The sequence below is a fragment of the Carassius gibelio genome, chromosome B13, assembly GCF_023724105.1.
Source record: "Carassius gibelio isolate Cgi1373 ecotype wild population from Czech Republic chromosome B13, carGib1.2-hapl.c, whole genome shotgun sequence".
NCBI classification, from domain to species: domain Eukaryota; kingdom Metazoa; phylum Chordata; class Actinopteri; order Cypriniformes; family Cyprinidae; genus Carassius; species Carassius gibelio.
In genome coordinates, this window is record NC_068408.1 from 17,748,790 (window position 1) to 17,769,117 (window position 20,328).

Genomic DNA, 20,328 nt, shown 5'->3' on the forward strand with positions numbered 1-20,328 from the left:
TGAATAAAAAGATAACAATAGATGGATGGATAGATAAAAAAATGAAAAAGGATGGCTGAATAAAAAGATGTTACAAAGGACTGGAAGATGGAAAAAATCTATAAAAATTGATTAATTGAAGGATGGTTAAATATATATAAATGGATGGAATGGATGAAAACAAAAATTGATGGATAAAAAATATATAAATGACTAGTTGCAGAAAAAAATAACATGGATGAATGGATGGATGGATGGATGGAAAGACAAAAACAGAAGAACTGAAGGATTGATAAAAATGCATGGATGGACAAAGATATATAAAATAGACAGATGGATAAAACTACATAAAACTTGATGGATGGATTTAAAACAGAATTGTGATGACAAACAGATAAAAATAAAAATGCACAGATGGATGGAAAGATATGAAAATGAAAAAATATAAAGATGGATGAAATAAAAATTAATTTCTGGGATATATGGATAAATAGATTTAAAAACAGATGGATGGTAAAAAAAAACTGTCCGATGGATGGATGGATGGATGGATAGATAGATAGATAGATAGATAGATAGATAGATAGATAGATAGATAGATAGATAGACAGACAGACAGACAGACAGACAGACAGACAGACAGATCCACACCTAACTGTCTGCTGGCTCACTCAAATGCAATTATGAAGCCACAGACTGAGTACAGCTCCACAGAGAATACTTTATACCTTCTCACAACAGACCTCAGTCTCCAGGGCCACACTGAAACTGACAGTATGGTCAAAACAGACATGGCATCATGAGGAGCCCTCATCCCATTGGCTGTCGGTGAGGTGACCCTGCGCCCCTGGAGTTCATCTCTGGGATACACTTTCTCCTCACTTTAGAAAAACTCCAATCACATGACATGAGATCCCCCAGAAGGCCTAACCACCTTCTGCCCACCCACAGAGCCAATGAGGCAGTCATGTATGCACATTCATGCCTCTCAAGTCTGGACTTGTGTTGAGCGGGACTGGACCAATTATCTCCGCTCGACTGGGAATAACCACCGACTGAGACCCATGAACCTGTGCAGCCACTGGTCAAAAGCCTAAATGTAGATGATACAATACAAAACATCACTGTCATAAAGTTACAGCACTACTGTATATGGGGTTTGGACTGGATTTCAGTGGATTACTAAAATATTACAAGATTGACAATGTCAGAAAAAAATGACAAACTTAATACGAAATGTAGACTCAGGTTCCATGCCATTCCAAAGCTGCATGACTTCTGTGGGAAAGAACACACATACATTGTCATGCCACTTAAAGGAAAATAATAATAAAAGGCTTTTGTTTTTGGGTTTTAACAATGTAGTGTAATATGTTTATCTTTGTAACTGTAGTGACGCGCTACTGCGCACGTCACGAATCAGGAAGTTGATCGCTATGCGATAGTCAATCGCAACAGCCTGCAATCTCTCTCAGTCACCTGTTTCTCCAGCGATCGCGTTTTTCCTTTCCCTTTGCTAAAGCAACGTCTGTGAGTATTTCTTATCATGCAATATTAGGATAATGTCTATTTTTATCTTTGTGAGACTATTGAGAAGGCTAAGTTTGCTTTATGTTATTACTGCTGATTGTTTACTAGCTCGATTTTGTTTATCATATACATCACCGCTGTGTAGATAATCCGTTCTGTTTTCTCTGTATTTGGATCTAATATTAATATACATCTCATTTGCATTGTATTACAGTTTCACAATATTCCCAGTAAATTTTATGGAGATTAATCATCTGTGTCCTGGAGTTTTCTTGGGAGTGTTTAAGCTGAATGGAGCGTAGTCCATGACAGTGAAAAGACGGCGACACAGCTAATGAGGGACACAAGGATCGCTTTTTCACGGAGCAATTTAATGCCAAGAGAAGTGGCCAACGCTACAGCATTACAGTGTGCTTCTCATGTTATTGACACCGGAGTGAGTCACGATGTCACAACGAAGCAACAGTAAAAAAGGCAATGAAGATATCCAGTCAGAGACTGTGCGTTCAAGAAGCAGTCGTGCATCTGGTACATCGTCCAGCTCGAAGATTAGTATGGCTGTCGCCATGGCAAAGGCAAAGGCTGAAGCAGCGCAAGCTAGAGCAGCACACACGCAGAAAGAAATCGAACTTAAAGTAGAGCAAGCTCGTGTTCAAGCCAATCTTGATGCATTAAATGAGGAGAAAGAAAAGGATGCTGCCATAGCAGAGGCAAATGCTCTTGTTGCCGGATTACAAGATATGGGTTTTGAAGTATGCAGTAAGGCTAGCAGCCAGGTTCCTCAATCGGTCAAAGACCAGCGAGTCGCCGCTTATGTGTCAGCACAAGCCAGCCTATGCAGCAAAGGTTTATCGGTAAGAAGAGGTAGTGACTATACTTCACCAACGCTGCATCCTCCACATTCTCAAACTAATGATGCAATCATCTCAACGCCTCACCCACTCAGCACGAGTCAAAATCAAGCTGCTGCTTCTGCAGACACTATGCCACATCAAGTTTATCAAGCTCCTCAGACCAGTGGAGTGCCGCTACAACAAAGCTACAATCCAGCGTTTAACACTTTCTCAGTTCTTCAGCGTGATGAAAGTCGCTTGCAACAGAACGTCAAATCGGATCCCTCCCCTCCTGCGCGCGCACATGTTCACAAGACACCTTATGAAGCTAGCTATGATCATTCTACTTCCACTGGAGATCTCATCAAATACCTAGCTCGTAGCAGCCTGGTGACTTCAGGTTTATCCGCATATGACGATCAGCCAATTAACTATTGGGCCTGGAAAACATCGTTCCTGAATGCTATAACCGATCTAGACCTGTCGGCTGCAGGAGAACTTGACCTCCTCACCAGGTATCTAGGAAAAGAGTCAACAGAGCAAGTAAGAAGAATTAAAACTGTCAACATTAAGGATCCAGTCATTGGATTGCGCATGGCATGGGAACGCCTTGACAAAGTATATGGATCACCAGAGGCCGTCGAGCAGGCTTTGTTCAACAAGCTAGAAAACTTCCCGAAGGTTACGATGAAGGATCCACGAGGACTCAGGGATCTAGCCGACCTGTTATCGGAGCTTCAAGCAGCCAAAGAAGATAACTATCTGGCAGGCTTATCGTATTTGGATACCTCCAGAGGTATTAGGCCTATTATCGAGAAACTACCATACAACATGCAAGAAAAGTGGCTTTACCTTGGAGCAAAATACAAACAGGAACATTTGGTTAGTTTTCCACCTTTCTCCGTGTTTGTAGACTTCATCACCATGGAGGCAAGGGCTCGCACTGACCCAAGTTTTAACTTCTTCACGGAAGCCACAGTGGAGAGAAAGAGTAAATGGGAGAAACCTACTAAGACACCAGTATACGTTCACAAGACGCAGGTCTCAGGGGTTTCTAAGGCAGAATATGGAGAAAGTACAGAACGTATTGATCCCAACAAACACTGCCCCCTGCACAAGAAGCCTCATCCTCTGAGGAAGTGCAGAGGCTTTCGCGAGAAGAGCATAAATGATCGTAAACATCTTTTGAAAGAGCATCATATCTGCTTTCGCTGTTGCTCCTCCACAGACCACATAGCAAAGGACTGCACCGCTGAAATAAAATGTACAGAGTGTGGGAGTGTGGCTCATGTGACAGCACTTCACCCCTACTCACCTACCTGGAAATCTAAGGCATTCCCTTCCACTTCAGAGGATGGTGGGGAGGAGGACAAAGCAGAAATCAGAGAGGTTAAGTCGACGTGCACTCAAGTATGTGGTGAAGGATTGAGCGCTAGGACATGTGCTAAGATCTGCCTTGTTAATGTGTTCCCCAATGGCTGCAAGAATGAGTCTAAGAGAATGTACGCCATACTAGACGAACAGAGCAATCGCTCCCTAGCACGGTCGGAGTTCTTTGAGATTTTTAAGATCTCTGGAAATTCCTACTCATACACCCTCAAGACCTGTGCAGGGTGTTCAGAGACGGCGGGAAGGAGAGCCAGTGGTTATACTGTGGAGTCGGTGGACAAGAAAATTGGCATTCGTTTACCTACACTCCTGGAGTGCAACCAAATCCCTAACGTTCGCACTGAGATTCCTACGCCGGAAGCAGCCTACCATCAAGCCCACCTAAAGCGTATCGCTGATAAGATTCCGCCTTTAGATCCGGACGCCAAAATTCTCCTCTTACTGGGGAGAGACATCTTACAAGTACACAAGGTCCGAGAACAGATTAGCGGCCCAGGTGATGCACCGTTTGCGCAAAGGCTTGATCTAGGATGGGTCATCATTGGTGATGTGTGCCTTGGAGGTGCTCACAGAACACAAGAGGTGAGAAGCTACAAAACAGCCATTTTCGAGAACGGCCGTACGAGCTATCTCCAACCATGTAACAACCAGATCAAAATAAAAGAGGTATTTGAGCAAGCGTTTAGACCTCAGCATCATTCAGCACCAATCTCCATCAGTGGTTCCATGACGCTCAGTGGAGACTGCTTAGGGCAAACTGTCTTCGCTCGTTCTCCCGATGATCATAGACTCGCTGCATCCATGGAGGATCTAGAGTTTCTGAAGATAATGGAAGCCGAGTGTTTTCAGGACAGTTCTGGAAGTTGGGTCGCACCTTTACCCTTTCGGTTGCCGAGACAGCGGCTGCCCAACAACAGGAAGCAGGTTTTTGACCGTTTTGTCTCGCTCCATCGCTCACTGGACAAACGACCACAGATGAAAGCCGATTTCCTAGAGTTTATGGAGAAGATGTTCAAGAAGGCACACGCTGAAGTTGCTCCACCAGTACAGCCTGGACAAGAGTGTTGGTACTTACCCCTGTTTGGTGTGTATCATCCAAGGAAACCAGATAGGATTCGTGTGGTCTTCGACAGTAGTGCATCATGTGAAGGAGTGTCGCTCAACGATGTCTTGCTAACTGGTCCCAACCTTAATAATAGCCTGTTAGGTGTCCTTATGAGGTTCAGGAAGGAACAGGTGGCGATCACTGCCGACATCGAGCAGATGTTCCACTGCTTTGTAGTCAAGGAAGACCATCGTGACTTTCTTCGCTTTCTGTGGTACAGGGACAATGACCCTACCTCCGACATCATTGATTACAGAATGCGGGTGCACCTTTTTGGGAATAGTCCCTCGCCTGCCGTTGCAGTGTATGGTCTGCGACGGGCAGCTAAGAAAGCAGAAGCAGACTATGGTAGTGATGCAAGAAGATTCATCGAACGCGAGTTCTATGTTGACGATGCTCTGAAGTCCTTCAGCACAGAGGAAGAGGCCGTCAGCGTCCTAGGGCGAGCACAGAAGATGCTTGCAACTTCTAACCTCAGGCTACACAAAATTGCTTCAAACCGTATGGCAGTTATCGAAGCATTTCCATTTGAAGATCGCACCAAGGACATCAACAGCTTAGATCTTTTCGTTGATGATTTGCCAATACAACGTAGCCTTGGATTGCTCTGGAACATGCGCACAGATACATTCATGTTTCGAATCGAAGATGACCAGAGGCCATTCACTCGTAGAGGAGTGCTTTCGACTGTGAACAGCCTCTACGATCCTCTAGGATTCCTCGCACCCATCACGGTCCATGGAAGACTGATACTCAGAGAGCTAACTAAGCAAGCAGAGGATTGGGACACACCTCTTCCCAAAGACATGGAGACTGAATGGACTAGATGGAAACGATCGCTCCAAGATCTGGAGGGACTCCAGATACCACGTCCTTATACGTCATTCTCCACTGCAGGTGCTCTAAGAAGAGAGCTTTATGTCTTTGCAGATGCATCGGTAAAGGCAATAGCAGCCGTAGCCTACATCAAGGTGACAAGCCACCAGGAACAGACTGAGATTGGCTTTGTCTTTGGGAAAGCAAAGTTGGCACCTCAGCCCGATCTAACCATTCCAAGGCTTGAGCTTTGTGCGGCTGTACTCGCCATCGAGATCGCTGAGATGATAGTTTCAGAGATGGACACTATGTTTGACAACATCGTCTACTACACAGATAGCAAGGTTGTATTGGGATACATCCAGAACCAGTCGAGAAGATTCTATGTCTACGTACACAACAGGATCCAAAGAATCCGTCAGTCACCTTGTTCTGGCCTTTGGAAGTACGTCCCAACACACCTCAACCCAGCCGACATTGGATCAAGAACTGTGACTTCAGACTTGCTTAGCAGCACAACTTGGCTCAAAGGTCCAGCCTTTCTTCATGATGCGTCTTTGCATTCACCTGAGATTCAAGAAGCTTACGACCTTATCGACCCTGACGCTGACTCTGAAGTGCGTCCCCAGGTGGTGGCAAGCTTCACTCGTGTTACTAAAGATGTGATACATCCACAACGCTTCGAACGCTTCTCCAAGTTCAGCACTCTCCTTACAGCCGTAGCTCGCCTCATTCATGTGGCTCGTTCCTTCGCTCACTCTATCCAGGATGAATGTCAAGGGTGGCATGTCTGTCGACCTACAGAGGAAGAATTGTTGAAAGCCAAAGTGTGTATTGTGAAGAGTGTCCAGAACGAGTACTATTCAGAGGAGCTGAAGTGTATTAACTCAGGATCCAACCTTCCACCAAATAGCAGCCTTTGGAAGTTGCACCCCATCTTAGACCAAAACCAACTTCTTAGAGTAGGAGGTCGAATTGAGCAATCGGATCTGAGTATGGATGAGGTTCATCCCATCATCATTCCTGGCCGGCATCATCTAGCTACTCTGATTGTGTCTCACTATCACAACGCAGTGAAACACCAGGGAAGACATCTGACCGAAGGTGCCATTCGAACAGCAGGATTTTGGCTAGTGGGAGCTAAACGCTGCATTAGTAGTTTACTTCACAAATGCGTCACTTGTAGGAAACTGAGAGGCAAAATGGAACATCAGCAGATGGCAGCTCTGCCAGCAGAACGGGTACAAGTAGCACCTCCTTTCACTTATGTAGGTGTCGACGTTTTTGGACCCTGGGAGATCGTTTCACGTCGTACAAGAGGAGGAGTCTTCAACTCTAAACGATGGGCTGTGATGTTCTCTTGTATGTGTTCGAGGGCAGTTCACATCGAGGTGATTGAAGCCATGAGTACCAGCAGTTTTATCAATGCCTTGAGGAGATTCTTTGCTATCAGGGGCCCCGCAAAGCAGATACGTTCCGACTGCGGAACTAACTTCATCGGCGCTTCTCGTGAATTAGAAATGGACCTGTCGAATCCTGGTTTCAAACGAGTAGAGGAGTACTTGAACACCCAGAACTGCACCTGGGTATTCAACCCACCCCACGCATCTCACATGGGTGGGGCTTGGGAACGGATGATCGGCATTGCCCGTCGTATTCTGGATTGCATGTTGCTTGAGCAGAAAAGGTCTCATCTTTCACATGAAGTCCTGACAACCCTCATGGCCGAAGTAACAGCGATCATGAATGCCAGACCACTCATTCCAGTCTCGTCAGATCCGGAATCGCCTCTCATCCTCACCCCAGCGATGCTCCTAACTCTCAAGCTAGGCTCTGCGCCTCCTCCTCCATCAGGAAGCTTTCAAGAAGCGCATCTCATCAGAGTACAATGGAAACAAGTTCAGAGCCTAGCAGACATGTTTTGGAACAAATGGAAACATGAATACCTCAAAACATTACAGCTTCGGTACAAGTGGCAAGGAAAGAGGCCGAACCTTCAAGAAGGAGATGTGGTTCTCTTGAAAGACAATCAAGCTAAGAGAAATCAATGGCCAGTCGGTCTCATCACGAAAACCTTTCCAGAAGAGGATGGATTAGTCCGGAAAGTTCAAGTGGAAATTGTTAAAGATGGAGCCAGAAAGGCCTTTTCTCGGCCTGTTACAGAAGTAGTTTTGCTTCTTTCTTCAAAGTCTGATTCTGTCAATTGATGTGGGCTCTTCAAAGACCCCAGGTGGGGAGTGTCATGCCACTTAAAGGAAAATAATAATAAAAGGCTTTTGTTTTTGGGTTTTAACAATGTAGTGTAATATGTTTATCTTTGTAACTGTAGTGACGCGCTACTGCGCACGTCACGAATCAGGAAGTTGATCGCTATGCGATAGTCAATCGCAACAGCCTGCAATCTCTCTCAGTCACCTGTTTCTCCAGCGATCGCGTTTTTCCTTTCCCTTTGCTAAAGCAACGTCTGTGAGTATTTCTTATCATGCAATATTAGGATAATGTCTATTTTTATCTTTGTGAGACTATTGAGAAGGCTAAGTTTGCTTTATGTTATTACTGCTGATTGTTTACTAGCTCGATTTTGTTTATCATATACATCACCGCTGTGTAGATAATCCGTTCTGTTTTCTCTGTATTTGGATCTAATATTAATATACATCTCATTTGCATTGTATTACAGTTTCACAATATTCCCAGTAAATTTTATGGAGATTAATCATCTGTGTCCTGGAGTTTTCTTGGGAGTGTTTAAGCTGAATGGAGCGTAGTCCATGACATACATATTTTTAACATGCAATATATAATATATATGTATCTTTGATAAATAGAAATTTGAGAAAAAAAGCATTTATCTGAAATAGAAATCTTTTGTAACTAATGTCTCTTATCATCTTTTGAATGGTATAGTGTGTACTGTATTTAGTATGTTACAAAAGCTTTTTAAGACATTTAAAATAATGATTACCTTTGACTTAATGAATGAACAAAGTCGTATCCATTGTAAAAATGATACTTTGAAGCAAATAAAGCAAAAACTATTAGAATAATTCTATATATATGGTTTTTATATATAAACTATTTCAGTCTTTCTATTCAAACTGTCAGTTTTTGTTTCTTTGTAATTATTTGTGAAATTTACTAGATTTATTTTTCAGTGCAGGTTTCTAATGGGATTGTAGATTTGTAGAATAATGAATAAATGACAAAATTTTAATTTCCAGTTTTCCAGTTACTTTAACATTGAGTATATAGTTTCACCAAGTATTATTGCTCTAATTAAAGTATAAAAAAACTTGGATTTGCCAGTTATTTCATATAAATGACCCTTTAAAAAAATATACATTTTATCGATAGGGTAAAACACCAACTAAGATGAATGACATTCAACATTTTCCTCTTTCGCTTTGCATAAAAACTAATTTTTGATCAGCCATGCGTTAAACTACCACGACAGCTGTTTTTGTTTTTCCTCCACAGTACTTTGACAGAGACGCACTGACTGCTAAAGCTATGTGAACATCTTTTCCGATCTCCCCCAGGAGGTTTGTGTCTCTCGATATCACTCGGGACTGACTAGTCATAATCGGCACTGCAACTTTCACCCTGTCCAACCCTTGGCAACAACAGCACACAACAACAGTAAGTCCTCTGCCCTCACCCTCACTTAGATCCATCTGTGCAGAGCAGCCTGTGGGGAGGAAAGAGTTAATTAAATTACCATCCATTTTTAAAAAGCGCAGTGTCTGCGTCTCCTGCCAGATGATGAGGGGCATGCCTGAGCCTGTCGCTCTCTCCGTCTGTCTCCCCGGAGCTCCTGCCTGTCACACAAACTCAGGTGTGTTTCCAGAAATGCACCTTTCACCTGAACTTAGCACAGCGACATCCGCACTTTCACAACATGATGCAAGTCACCCAGATTAATGAGGACAGGAAAAGCGAGGCGAGAGTTCAGCAGGTCAAAAACTTCTTATAGGATTGATTGATTGATTTGATGTGGATTCTGTTCTAAGTTCAGTGCTACAGCTCATAAGTGTTTTGAAGTCTTTAAATGTTACTCATTAAATTCGGCCATTCCAGCTTTATCCCGGAATGGATTAGACTTGTGAGCGAGTTCTTCCGAGAGCCGAGATTTTCTGAGAGCTAATCAAAATAAGTGTCATCAGGAGAGAATTCTGGGGGGCCCTTCATTATATTTGACCTGATTTTCTCCTTACGAGGACTTACAACAAACAAGTGGTGAGATATTTCATGTTCCTGGCAGCAGACTTGGCAGCAAAACAAGAGAAGGGTGGAAGTGATTCCTTTTCTTCCAGCAATTAAATGGCTTCTTGATCAGTTTTCTGGGGAAAAGGAGAGAAGGTGGTAAACAAATTAAAAGAGCCATCCATGACTAAACCTATCCCTAGGATTGGGAAGGGGGGAAAAAAACCTGTGTGAGCTTCATCCAGAATTTGGAAAATGCCAGTTGCATTTACATTGGAGGCCAATTATTAATTTTGATACGTGTTACCCCACTTACTCTAGCAGTTAACTTAATGAGGCTTGTTATCGTTCGCATTTAGACATAATGGACAATTGCTGAATTGTGAGTGTTTACTCTGCTGGAGCTGAATCCTATCTTAGGCCTTTTGTAATGTATTGCCAGTGAGCAAGAGATTAACGGTGTTTGTCATTCTTCCCACTGCTGTTTTATAATGCAAAACATGGGAAAAGAGGAAGGAGGGAGGGAAAGAGAGAATTTAAAATGACCATTAGAAATAGCTACCACGCTCAGAGGAAACCGGCAAAAACTTCTGAGAGCCAATTACTGAAATTCTTGATCTAATTAGCAAAGACTCTTACATGGTTTGAGTAACGACATCAGACAGAGAGAGAATTGTTCGGAGAACACTATTAAATACCAATCATATAGAAAAACTGGAATATGGCTGCTTTAATGTTCAAAATATACAAAGTACACCCTAAAGATCCTTGCTAAATTTGAATGAATAATTTAAGTCAGAGCACTGATCGTTTTTAATTTATTTGGAGGCCAATCAGCTGAGAACAGCTAACATAATTAGCATAATTTATACAAAGAGCTGTTGAAATAGAAGAGAGCTTAACACACTTTAACAGTGCATAATCATATTTTGACCTACTTAATTCTGTTTATTCAACACAAGGATGCCATTAACTTTAAGGTTCTCATCAAGAAATTACTTGCTTGGTTTTGGACGACTGGACAGATAGGAGATATGCTAATGAGCGCTTTTAATTCATGCCAAATGAGGAATCTTAAACTTAGATGTGTTTGTCATCTTTATCCAAGCATTTTATATCAGGTATCTCTTAAGGGATATGCAAGATCATAGCCAGCCTTTTCTTACTGTAAATGAAAAGGAATACAATGGAGGATAAGCCAAATCCAACAACAGCGAGCTGTCGATTCTGAGTCCTTACATAAACAAAGACAATGCGATGATCTGATTTAGCGTCCTCCTTTCCTGTGACGAAACAAGCTCGCTGGGCAATCAATTAAACACATTTGATCCTCTTTTAAACATCTAAAAGGGACTCAAATCATTTCTATTTTCAAAAAGGATTTGAAGGATTTGCTAATATTGATTTCTTCCTTTCAAAAACGCTCAGTAACAAAAAAGTGTGTGTCTAGTAAACTGTAAGTAATATGGGAGAATGATATAGATGCTATTATAGCAAGGAAAGATCTGGCTCCATTTGGTTTCCATTTGGTTTCACTTTCTATGGCTGACTAAAGTGCTGACAACTAATCCTCTTTTTGTTAAGCATAAGGGTTGCCAACAGGCCCAACTCAGGTACTCTAACCCCTAGATGTTTTTAAGGGGTTTTCCACATTCTCAGGCGTATTGGTATTCAGTTTGAAGCTGGAAAATCAAACCACAATGAAGACTTGAACAAAAACGTCTGGGTTTGTGATCTTCACAGAGACACCAGCTTCATCTGGTAAGAACACACCTTTTCTTCTCAACATGTTCAAGCTGTCTGAAAAAGCAGCTGTCATCCATTTGCCCAGTAAAAAGCTCTTTCTTTATACCTCTTTATATTTCTTTTTAAAACGTTTTTGATATGAGTCTTGCTCACCAAGACTGCATTTATTACAGTAAAACAGAAATATTTTGGATTTCCAAAGATCAAAGACTAGAGTAATGATGCTGAAAATTCAGCTTTGCCATCACAGGAATACATTTCGTTTTAAAATACATTAAAATATAAAAAATTAATTGTAATAATATTTTACTGTATTTTTACTGTATCAAATAAATGCAGCCTTAATGAACTTAAGAGACTTATTTTAAATTTTGACCGGTAATGTATATTCTTCCATTCCATCCAAATGAAAGTGTGCTGTCAGAATGTAACATTTAGAAAAGTGGTTTGTGTAATCAGACTATCCCGTCTGTTAAGGTCAAAGAAGCCCCAGTGAGCATAATAACAGATGCCAGACACAAAGGCATTGTTCTCCAACGAGGATAACAGCAGATATTAACCAAACCCACTAGAGTTCCTATCAGGATAGTGGGCATCCATTTAGCCTACTTATCTAAAGTCTCTAATTACTTGGGTTTATTTGATAAACAGAAGAAGAGGAATGCATAAATGGTTTGACTACATCCAATGGGGATTAATCTGAACTCCTTGAAGAGAGAGAGATGGAGACAGAGAAAGAGAGAGAGGGAGAGAGAGAATACATCTTTTGTGGAATCCTTCATTTTGCTCTTTAATCATGCTTTAATTAGGAACAGTAGGGCACCAAGTTACACATGGCATTTTAAGAGATTGGCTGCTTGAAGAAAAGACTGTGTTAGTCTGGTCTCCGGAGAAACGTGTTGGAAAAACACTCTGACAATGGCATCTCACTCTGTTTGGAGGGTTTGGAACTAAGGGAATATTGGAAGAGCATGTAGGGTTTGTGTGTTTTTCAAAATAGTCGCACTTTACAAAAAGAAACAAATGATGCAGATGCCAATATAATATACTGTACCAGTATTAAAGGAGTAAAAGAGTCACCTTAAAATGAAATTAGTGCCATTATTTATTTTCTCACCTTCATGTCAGTTAAAACCTTTCTACTGTGAAACACACAAGGAGAAATGTAGAAGAATTTGCATCATGAAGATGATTAAAGCGATAGTTCACTCAAAAATAAAAAAAAATCTGTGATTAATTACTTACCCTCATGTTGTTCCAAACTTGTAAGACCTTCGATTCATTTTCAGAACACAAATTAAGATATTTTTGATGAATTTCGAGAGCATTTCTTTCTGACCCTGCATAGACAGCACTAAACTGACACGTTCAAGGCCCAGAAAGGTAGTAAGGACATCGTTAAAATAGTCAATGACATCTTCAGTGGTTTAACTGTAATGTTATGAAGTTACTAGAACACTTTTTGTTTACAAAGAAAAGAAAAATAATGACATTATTCAACAAGTTATTCTCTTCCGTGTCAGTCTCCGCTCTCCATTCACGAGAGAGAATAAAATCATAATTCTTTTTTGTTCTTTTATTAGATTTTTATGGTAATACACACTATGGTCCCATTACAATATAATAAGGTATATAATAACATCCCACTATAATAAGGTCGTATAATGTTTTATAAATGAACAATACATTTGTTACAGTATCTATTAATCTTTCACATAAGTTAATAAAAATATAACTTCAGTAGTTTGTTCAAGTTAGCTCATTTTATAGATAGATAGATACACACACACGCACACACACACACACACACACACACACACACACACACACACACACACACACACACACACACACACACATATACATATATATATATATAGGGCTGGGCAAGTTAACATGTCATCGCATTTACGCATTCATTGTTTAAAGAGACAAATTACACTTTTTATTATTATGACAGTCCATGCTCACTGGCTCTGATTATACATACAGACAAACCATGGGTCACAGGAGCGGTGGGATGTTGATCAGTACTGGCTTGGGATGGGTGTCATCATGCGTCTCAACCAATTTGGGGTGGGCCTAAGACTGACTGCAGCAGCACTCACATGAATGCTTCTGATAAAATTATTTAAGCTAAGCATCAACAGACACAAACCACTGTTCACTGTTATTTTTAACAGAAATGAATGCAACCTGCTCGTAATCCCGACTTCATAAGTTGGAAACAGGAAGCGCTCTCGCACCGCACAATGGAGTGCATCGTTTTGTTAACTTTGTGGTTTATTATTTTGAGTCATTTGGGACGCGGTAACACACGTCCTTCTCACAGTATATTTTGCTGTACAGATCTATCACTTTTGCCACTCAGAAATGTTCACGCAATCATGCTGCACGTGTCAGAAGTTCTGTGCTCCAGCACGGTTAGCGCACATACATGTGTAGCGCACGCGAGCCGAACTAAACCCTCCTCTTCCAACTGAGCCAGGGTCAGCTAAACAAACTGTAACGCCCGAGCGCGGCATGGTTGCCTGGTTAGAGTACAGCCTTATTCTCATGCATCCTTCACACGAGTCTCTACCCACCCACAGCCCGCACCCTCACTCGCCCATCAAGTGCTGGGTCCCGTGATAGTGCAGGTCTCTATTTGGAAGGTCCCTGTTATAATGTGTTCCCGTGGCTCAAGTGGTAGAGCATTGCGTTAGCAGTGAAAAAATGTAATCATTGCAAAGCACTAATATATGAAAATTCTGTGATCATTTATTCATCCTGCACTTGTTACAAACCTGTATGAATTTCATTCAGCTGTTGAACACAAGAGCAGTTATTTTGAAGTATGTTGGTAATACAGTAGTTGACACTAGTAGTCATTGACTTAGTATAGTATGGAAAAATATACTATGGAAGTCAATGGCTACTGTCAACAGTTTGGTTACCAACATTCTTCAGAATAACTTCTTTTGTGTTCAACAGAAGTAAGAAAAGGGATCGGAACAAGTCGAGGGTGAATAAATGATGACAATTTTCACTTTTGGGTGAACTATCCCTTTAAGGAAATGTATTTTCAAATAAGAGAATCGACATCCTCTTGAAGAGGCACACTTGTACTTCTGTTTTGAAGTCATTATGCAGCCCTTTCCCTTCCTCCCCCCTTCTACCCGCTTCTTTCCTCACCAGCTAAAATAAAGAGGTGGCTTCACAGGCAATCTCGGCCTTGTTTGTGTAAGGTAATTACTACTCGTCCTCCCATCCCACCAGTTCTGATGATGCATGAAAAATAACCGTTCCCCTACTTCAATCACAGCCGAGGAAAGAGACGAGAGAAAAGGGGAGCTGAGAAAAGTGGAGGAGGGGGGTTTGGACCAGGAGAAAGGGGGGAGTCTGGGAGCGACACACACTGCTCCCTCCTCGTTTTCTGATTAATTAGTTGGAGTTGGTAATCAGTTTAATAAGGCTGGAGTTGCTGGTGAGAGGTCCCCTTTGGCTGGGACTCGCTAAGCTGAACAGGGAGACCAGGGCCCCGCCATTCTTCCGTCAAGTAAACACACAGCCCCTATTTACATAAACAGTTGTTTCTTTTCTCTTTCTTACTTTGAATGTGCGTGCGTGCGTGTGCGTGTGCGAGCGTTCGCATGCGTGACCCTGCTTTATTGGGATGACCTGCAAGCCTCACACCACTGCCCGAGTCACTTGCAATGAGGGGGCAAGGCAAATTCATGAATTTTTTCAGGGGATTTATTCACTAATTAAATCTGGGCTTTCCAAAAGAATGGCGGAGCAGAGCGCCGGTACTGGTTCCTGCATACACAACAGAGGCCTAATGCTGTTAAGCCTCATGACGTCAGATATTTAGCATTCAGCCTTCTAGTTTGTTTGTGAACAAGCTTAGTTTAGAGAACCGAGAACTTTATTTAGTCCACTTTTCCCTCTCAGACAAAAAGGATTAATGCAGGCATGCATTATATCAGTTATTCAAAGCTAATGAAATAGGCCCGTTTCTCTGCCCGCGCATCTGTCATTGGTCTTTTAATAAGTCCTAAGCTGGAAATATTTAGTTGGTTTAAGGACACCAAGCCAAAACCTTTAATTTGTGCCTGTTGATTTTAGCTACGCATACTGTAATTTTTTTAAATGGTCATATTTTGGGGACATAAATTGGCTGCACCTGTAAATACAATAATCCTATACATATAGCCTACTGTATTTATCTGAAATATACTGCTCTCAAAAGTTTAGGTTTGGCAAGATATCCTGCACATTATTAATATATTGGCTGTTTATTAATACTTATAAAGCACATGTTCTGCATCACCATGTTCTACATCCCTAATCCTACCCAATACGTAAACCTAACAATTACCTTACTAACTGTTAATAAGCAGCAAATTAGGAGTATATTAAATCAAAAGTCATAGTAAATGGTTTGCTAATAACAAGAATCTGACCTTAAAATAAAGTGACCGATAAGTCTCTTATGCTCACCAAGGCTGCATTATGCATATGACATATTTTGCCATTACAAAGCTGTTTTCTAATTGAATATAGCCAATTAATATATATATATATATATATATATATATATATATATATATATATATATATATATATATATATATATATATATATATATATATATATATATATATATATATATTTATATTTATTTATTTAAAGGATTCCTTTGATGGTAAGCCTGCATTTTCAGCAGCTATTACTCACATGATCATTTAGAAATCATTCTAGTATGCTGATTTGATCATAATAAATGTCTCGAGCACCAATTCTGAAAACTGCCTAATATATTTGTGAAACATAAAAACCATGTTTTATGTCTACATCTTTCCCAGAAGACAAAATAAGTTAAATTTAGCCCTGATCTTTACATTTATAAAGTATTCACTCCCTGCTCTTAATGCACTGTGTTTCCTATCTGGAGCATCACTGAGTGTTTGAACCTTCTATAATAGTTGCAATTGTTATAGTTGCATAGTCCCTCCGTTTTCCTCTGTGTGAAAAGTTGGATCTCTAAATCATACAGTCATTGTTGGAAAGGGTTCAAATACACAAAAATGCTGGAAAAGCAAAGAATTTGTGGGACCTCAAGGATTTTTCTGAAGAACAGCAGACATTTCAACTGTTCAGGACAAACAAGGGACTCATGAACAACTGTGGACTACAGCACCTCTTTTACATTAAATATCTTATTCAGGTCAGTACAAAAAAACAACATGCATTTTTTATAATCCCTCTTATTTTGGTAAAATAATTAACAATTTGCAGATACTACAAGGAGTAAGTAACCTTTGACCTCAACTGTAAGTATGTCTTCAAATCATATTTTCTTTAAATAAAAAAAAAATACAAAATAAAAAGTATGATTTAATGAAATGGTTAAAGCATCATGAAAGAAGATAGAAGTCAGGGAGAACCACTGACGGGATGGGAGGGGGTATTTCAGTGAAACTGACTAAAATTAATGAAGTTGAATGAAAAAAACTTTTGTCAAAAGACAAAAAAAAAAAAGTATAAAAACGAACCCGGTTCGACATGAGGGTGATTAAAAGACAGAATGTTAATTTTCAGCTGAACTATCCTTTCAGAAATCACCAACCTTTCTATTGTAGCAAGTTGAATATTCACAGATACACCTACAGTACATCTGCAAGACTTTTAATTAAAAATAATGACTGCGACATGTGAACTAAGCAATCCGAGTTCCACAAATGATTGCAACTATTCAAAACAACTAAATTACGACCCATTCCCTCAGGACCAGCTCTTTCACACCATGAAATATGTGATTTGTCTTCTTCAGTTTCTACCTCAGAGAGAAAACAGAAAGTTCAGCATAGTTCCTACCCAAACTTGTGGTGCAGAGCCTTTGATAAGGGACTACCTCATAAACTCTGCAGTTAATGATAGTGTGCAGTTACAACACATATCCAGTCAAGTAGCTGATAGTGCAAAGAAATAATTTAAGCTGTGTTAAGTGGCCTATTGTCATTCAAATGATAAATTATGCTTGGCAGAGGTTTTAGAATGGCTTTTACAAAGCATTGCTATTGTTTGTGCCGGGACAAGGTTTTAGGCAGCCAGAAGTGAGGGAATTACTTTAGAGAGTTGTGCAAAGTTCCTAAGGGTTCGGAGACAAATTGGTTCAGCACTCGTCAGGTCTACGCTGAAAGTAAGCTCAGCCCTCGACATGAAAATACTGATGCTGCCATAACTCGGAGGAGCGCGGCTACACAACCCCACCACAGCCACTCCAGCAAATTTAATGACCCAGTTGATTATAATACATGCACGTTAAATTGTTTCGCTTGCTGCCAAGTGTAATTCTCAGAAATTCGTTAGAACTTGCTGATACACCGGCTTGCCCGAATTTGTTTTGCCAAGTATTTTTTTTCTCCCCCCTTTTCTTTGTTTCTCCCAACTTGCTTTAAACCTGTTTGATGGCATCTTTTTCATCATCAAAGGCTATTTCAGTATGCGGCCCTGCCAAAACATGTTTGAAGTTGCTAGGACAACGTGGCCAGTTAATGGGTTATTGCTAATCAAGCTAACTTTTGTAATTATTAGCTTGGGAAAGGAATACCTTTTGTCTACAAGCAGACACTGAATCTCCAATGAAAAGGCTAAAGGTTTCATCAGGCTTCCGCAGCACCGTCCCTGGCTACACAGAAAAAACAAGCTAATGGTAATTACGTCATTTAAGATGATTTGGGCAGATCCCCTGAAGGCTTTTGCGAGCGCTTAGTGTCCATTTGGAAGTCAGGGGCATTTCTCTAGTTTGGTCAGTAGTGTCAGAGCCCTGAGGGTGAATCATTACACAGACAGGAACTGCAGCGGCTTGACCACGGAGCGACTCTATGGCCATCCTCACAGGGTCACAATACGTTTTTGTGGTTAAAGGGAACACAAAAAACCTTGAAGTTAAATTTCCCAAACTTAAAATGAAACCTTTGTCTTATTTCGTAATTAAATTATAGGGAAAATCAAACGATATTGAAAAGCAGTACTTTCACAGATTGGATTGCATTTGTGTGCATTGACTAATTTCACTAAAAAGAGCTGCTGTGTGATATTCATGAAGATTCATTAATAATTCATTCTGATAACCCGCAATATGTCATTATTTTTTAATGACGAGAGAGCATTATGTCTGCGCATTCAGCATATTTGTTCTAGGGAACATTTATTTCATTTAAAGATACCATAATTTTAATTGGAAGTTAATTTCCAGTTTGTTTCAAGAGTTATTTTTAGATGATAATAAGTGCAGTTAAAGTGCTTTCAAAGTAAAAAACAATTTTCGGTTTCACATGTTGGCATATCAATATTCAGCCAAAGCACAGCTTAGTTTTAATTATACAGAAATTGCATTTGTACTTCTTTTTTTTTTTTTTAGCAGACCAATGTATAGTCTACTTGTCCCCTTTACCAGTGATAAAGTAATCTAGATGGCTTACAAAAACATTAAAATATAATACAATCTCAGGGAATGTATCAATATTTATCAAATGCAACTGACATTGCCGTTTATTTTATAGTAAACAAATGACTTAAACAGAGCAAGTTTCAGTAAAAGTCACAGAAGAGACATAAAAATATATATGTAGATATTTATGCAAACTCTATAAATATATCCATCCAATTCTAATGACATAGAACACAGACACTGGACTATTTATCTATACTACGTTTCTGAATATTTCTGCCCTCATCATCCAAAATATCCATCGAATGCTTTTGTAATATTGGCACTACAGTAACATAAACTGGACTGTTTTTCATTTTCTCGAGCATGGCGGTTCATCTGACTCCGTAATGAGCCTATTTTTTCTTCTCCTGACTGATTAAGAATCTTTTGTCTTGACACATATAATTATTTAATGAACGCAGCGACAGTATAAATGACACGTCTTTTGTGTTATTATTCTGAGCATCTTGACAAACAAGGCCCGCTGAGTGACCTCCTGGCCTCTCTCAAGAGTGATGATTACTCTAATTAAAACTGCAAAACATCTGCGAGGGCCGCCGAATTAAGCAGGTCGTTAAATCAGCGGAGGAAAATATCAACATCCTCACAGACAGCTCCTCTTTTCCTGTCTTCCAGTGAAACGAACGCTAGCAGTGGTCGCACACCAACACGACAAAACGTTTAATTGGTTCGAAGCGAAGTTGTATTCTTCTCCCGAATGGATTGGTGTTAATCACACTGCGCGACATGCTAAACCGCTTATCAAGGGAATCTCGGCTGTGATTTTGTCCTCAAGGTTGCATTTGTTGTATTTCTGTTTACATGTTCTTTTCCTCAAGTGAGGCAGGTTTCTAGTGAAGAGGGATTACCATGTCCGAATGTCTCCTTCACGGCAAAAACCTGGATTTCAACGCACCGTAGCCACGTTCAAGCATCTAACAGGATTGGTGTCACCGATTTTTTCTTATGTTATTCTTTTCCCAACAATAACCATTTTCCCCCCTTAAGTGTTTCAACATGTGCATCAAGAGTTTTCCTCGGCGCTTCACAACAAATCAACACGGGTCAAGGTGCAAGCCTGGCCTGCAGTAAAGAAACGCTGCACGAGCTGCAAAGCTACTCGAAGATGTCGAAAAGCGGATTGTCCTGTTTTAAATGCTACAAACACACAGCTCAAGGCTTTGTGCCATGTTCAAAGAGATTAATAGACTGAGATGCTTTTGATAGGGAACCGAGCCGTCAAGCAA

General features: G+C 40.5%; 2 protein-coding genes across 3 annotated transcripts; both read left to right on the plus strand.

Moving 5' to 3' along the window:
• Positions 1–1,273: 1,273 nt before the first annotated feature.
• LOC127970476 (uncharacterized) lies at positions 1,274–6,846 on the plus strand. The gene is made up of 3 exons (XM_052573070.1): positions 1,274–1,509; positions 1,724–6,756; positions 6,839–6,846. The coding sequence occupies exons 2-3, from the start codon at positions 1,956–1,958 to the stop codon at positions 6,844–6,846; spliced, it is 4,809 nt and encodes a 1,602-aa protein (XP_052429030.1). The 5' UTR covers positions 1,274–1,509; positions 1,724–1,955.
• LOC127970762 (uncharacterized) lies at positions 6,727–8,368 on the plus strand. Of its 2 annotated transcripts, none has more exons than XR_008156677.1 (2): positions 6,727–8,118; positions 8,333–8,368. XR_008156677.1 is itself a non-coding variant. In XM_052573474.1 (2 exons), the coding sequence occupies exon 1, from the start codon at positions 6,855–6,857 to the stop codon at positions 7,857–7,859; it is 1,005 nt and encodes a 334-aa protein (XP_052429434.1). In that variant the 5' UTR covers positions 6,727–6,854; the 3' UTR covers positions 7,860–7,882; positions 7,982–8,368. The 2 variants fall into 2 exon arrangements, 1 of the variants encoding a protein (XP_052429434.1); XM_052573474.1 differs by having other exon boundaries at positions 6,727–7,882; positions 7,982–8,368.
• The last annotated feature ends 11,960 nt before the right edge of the window (positions 8,369–20,328 follow it).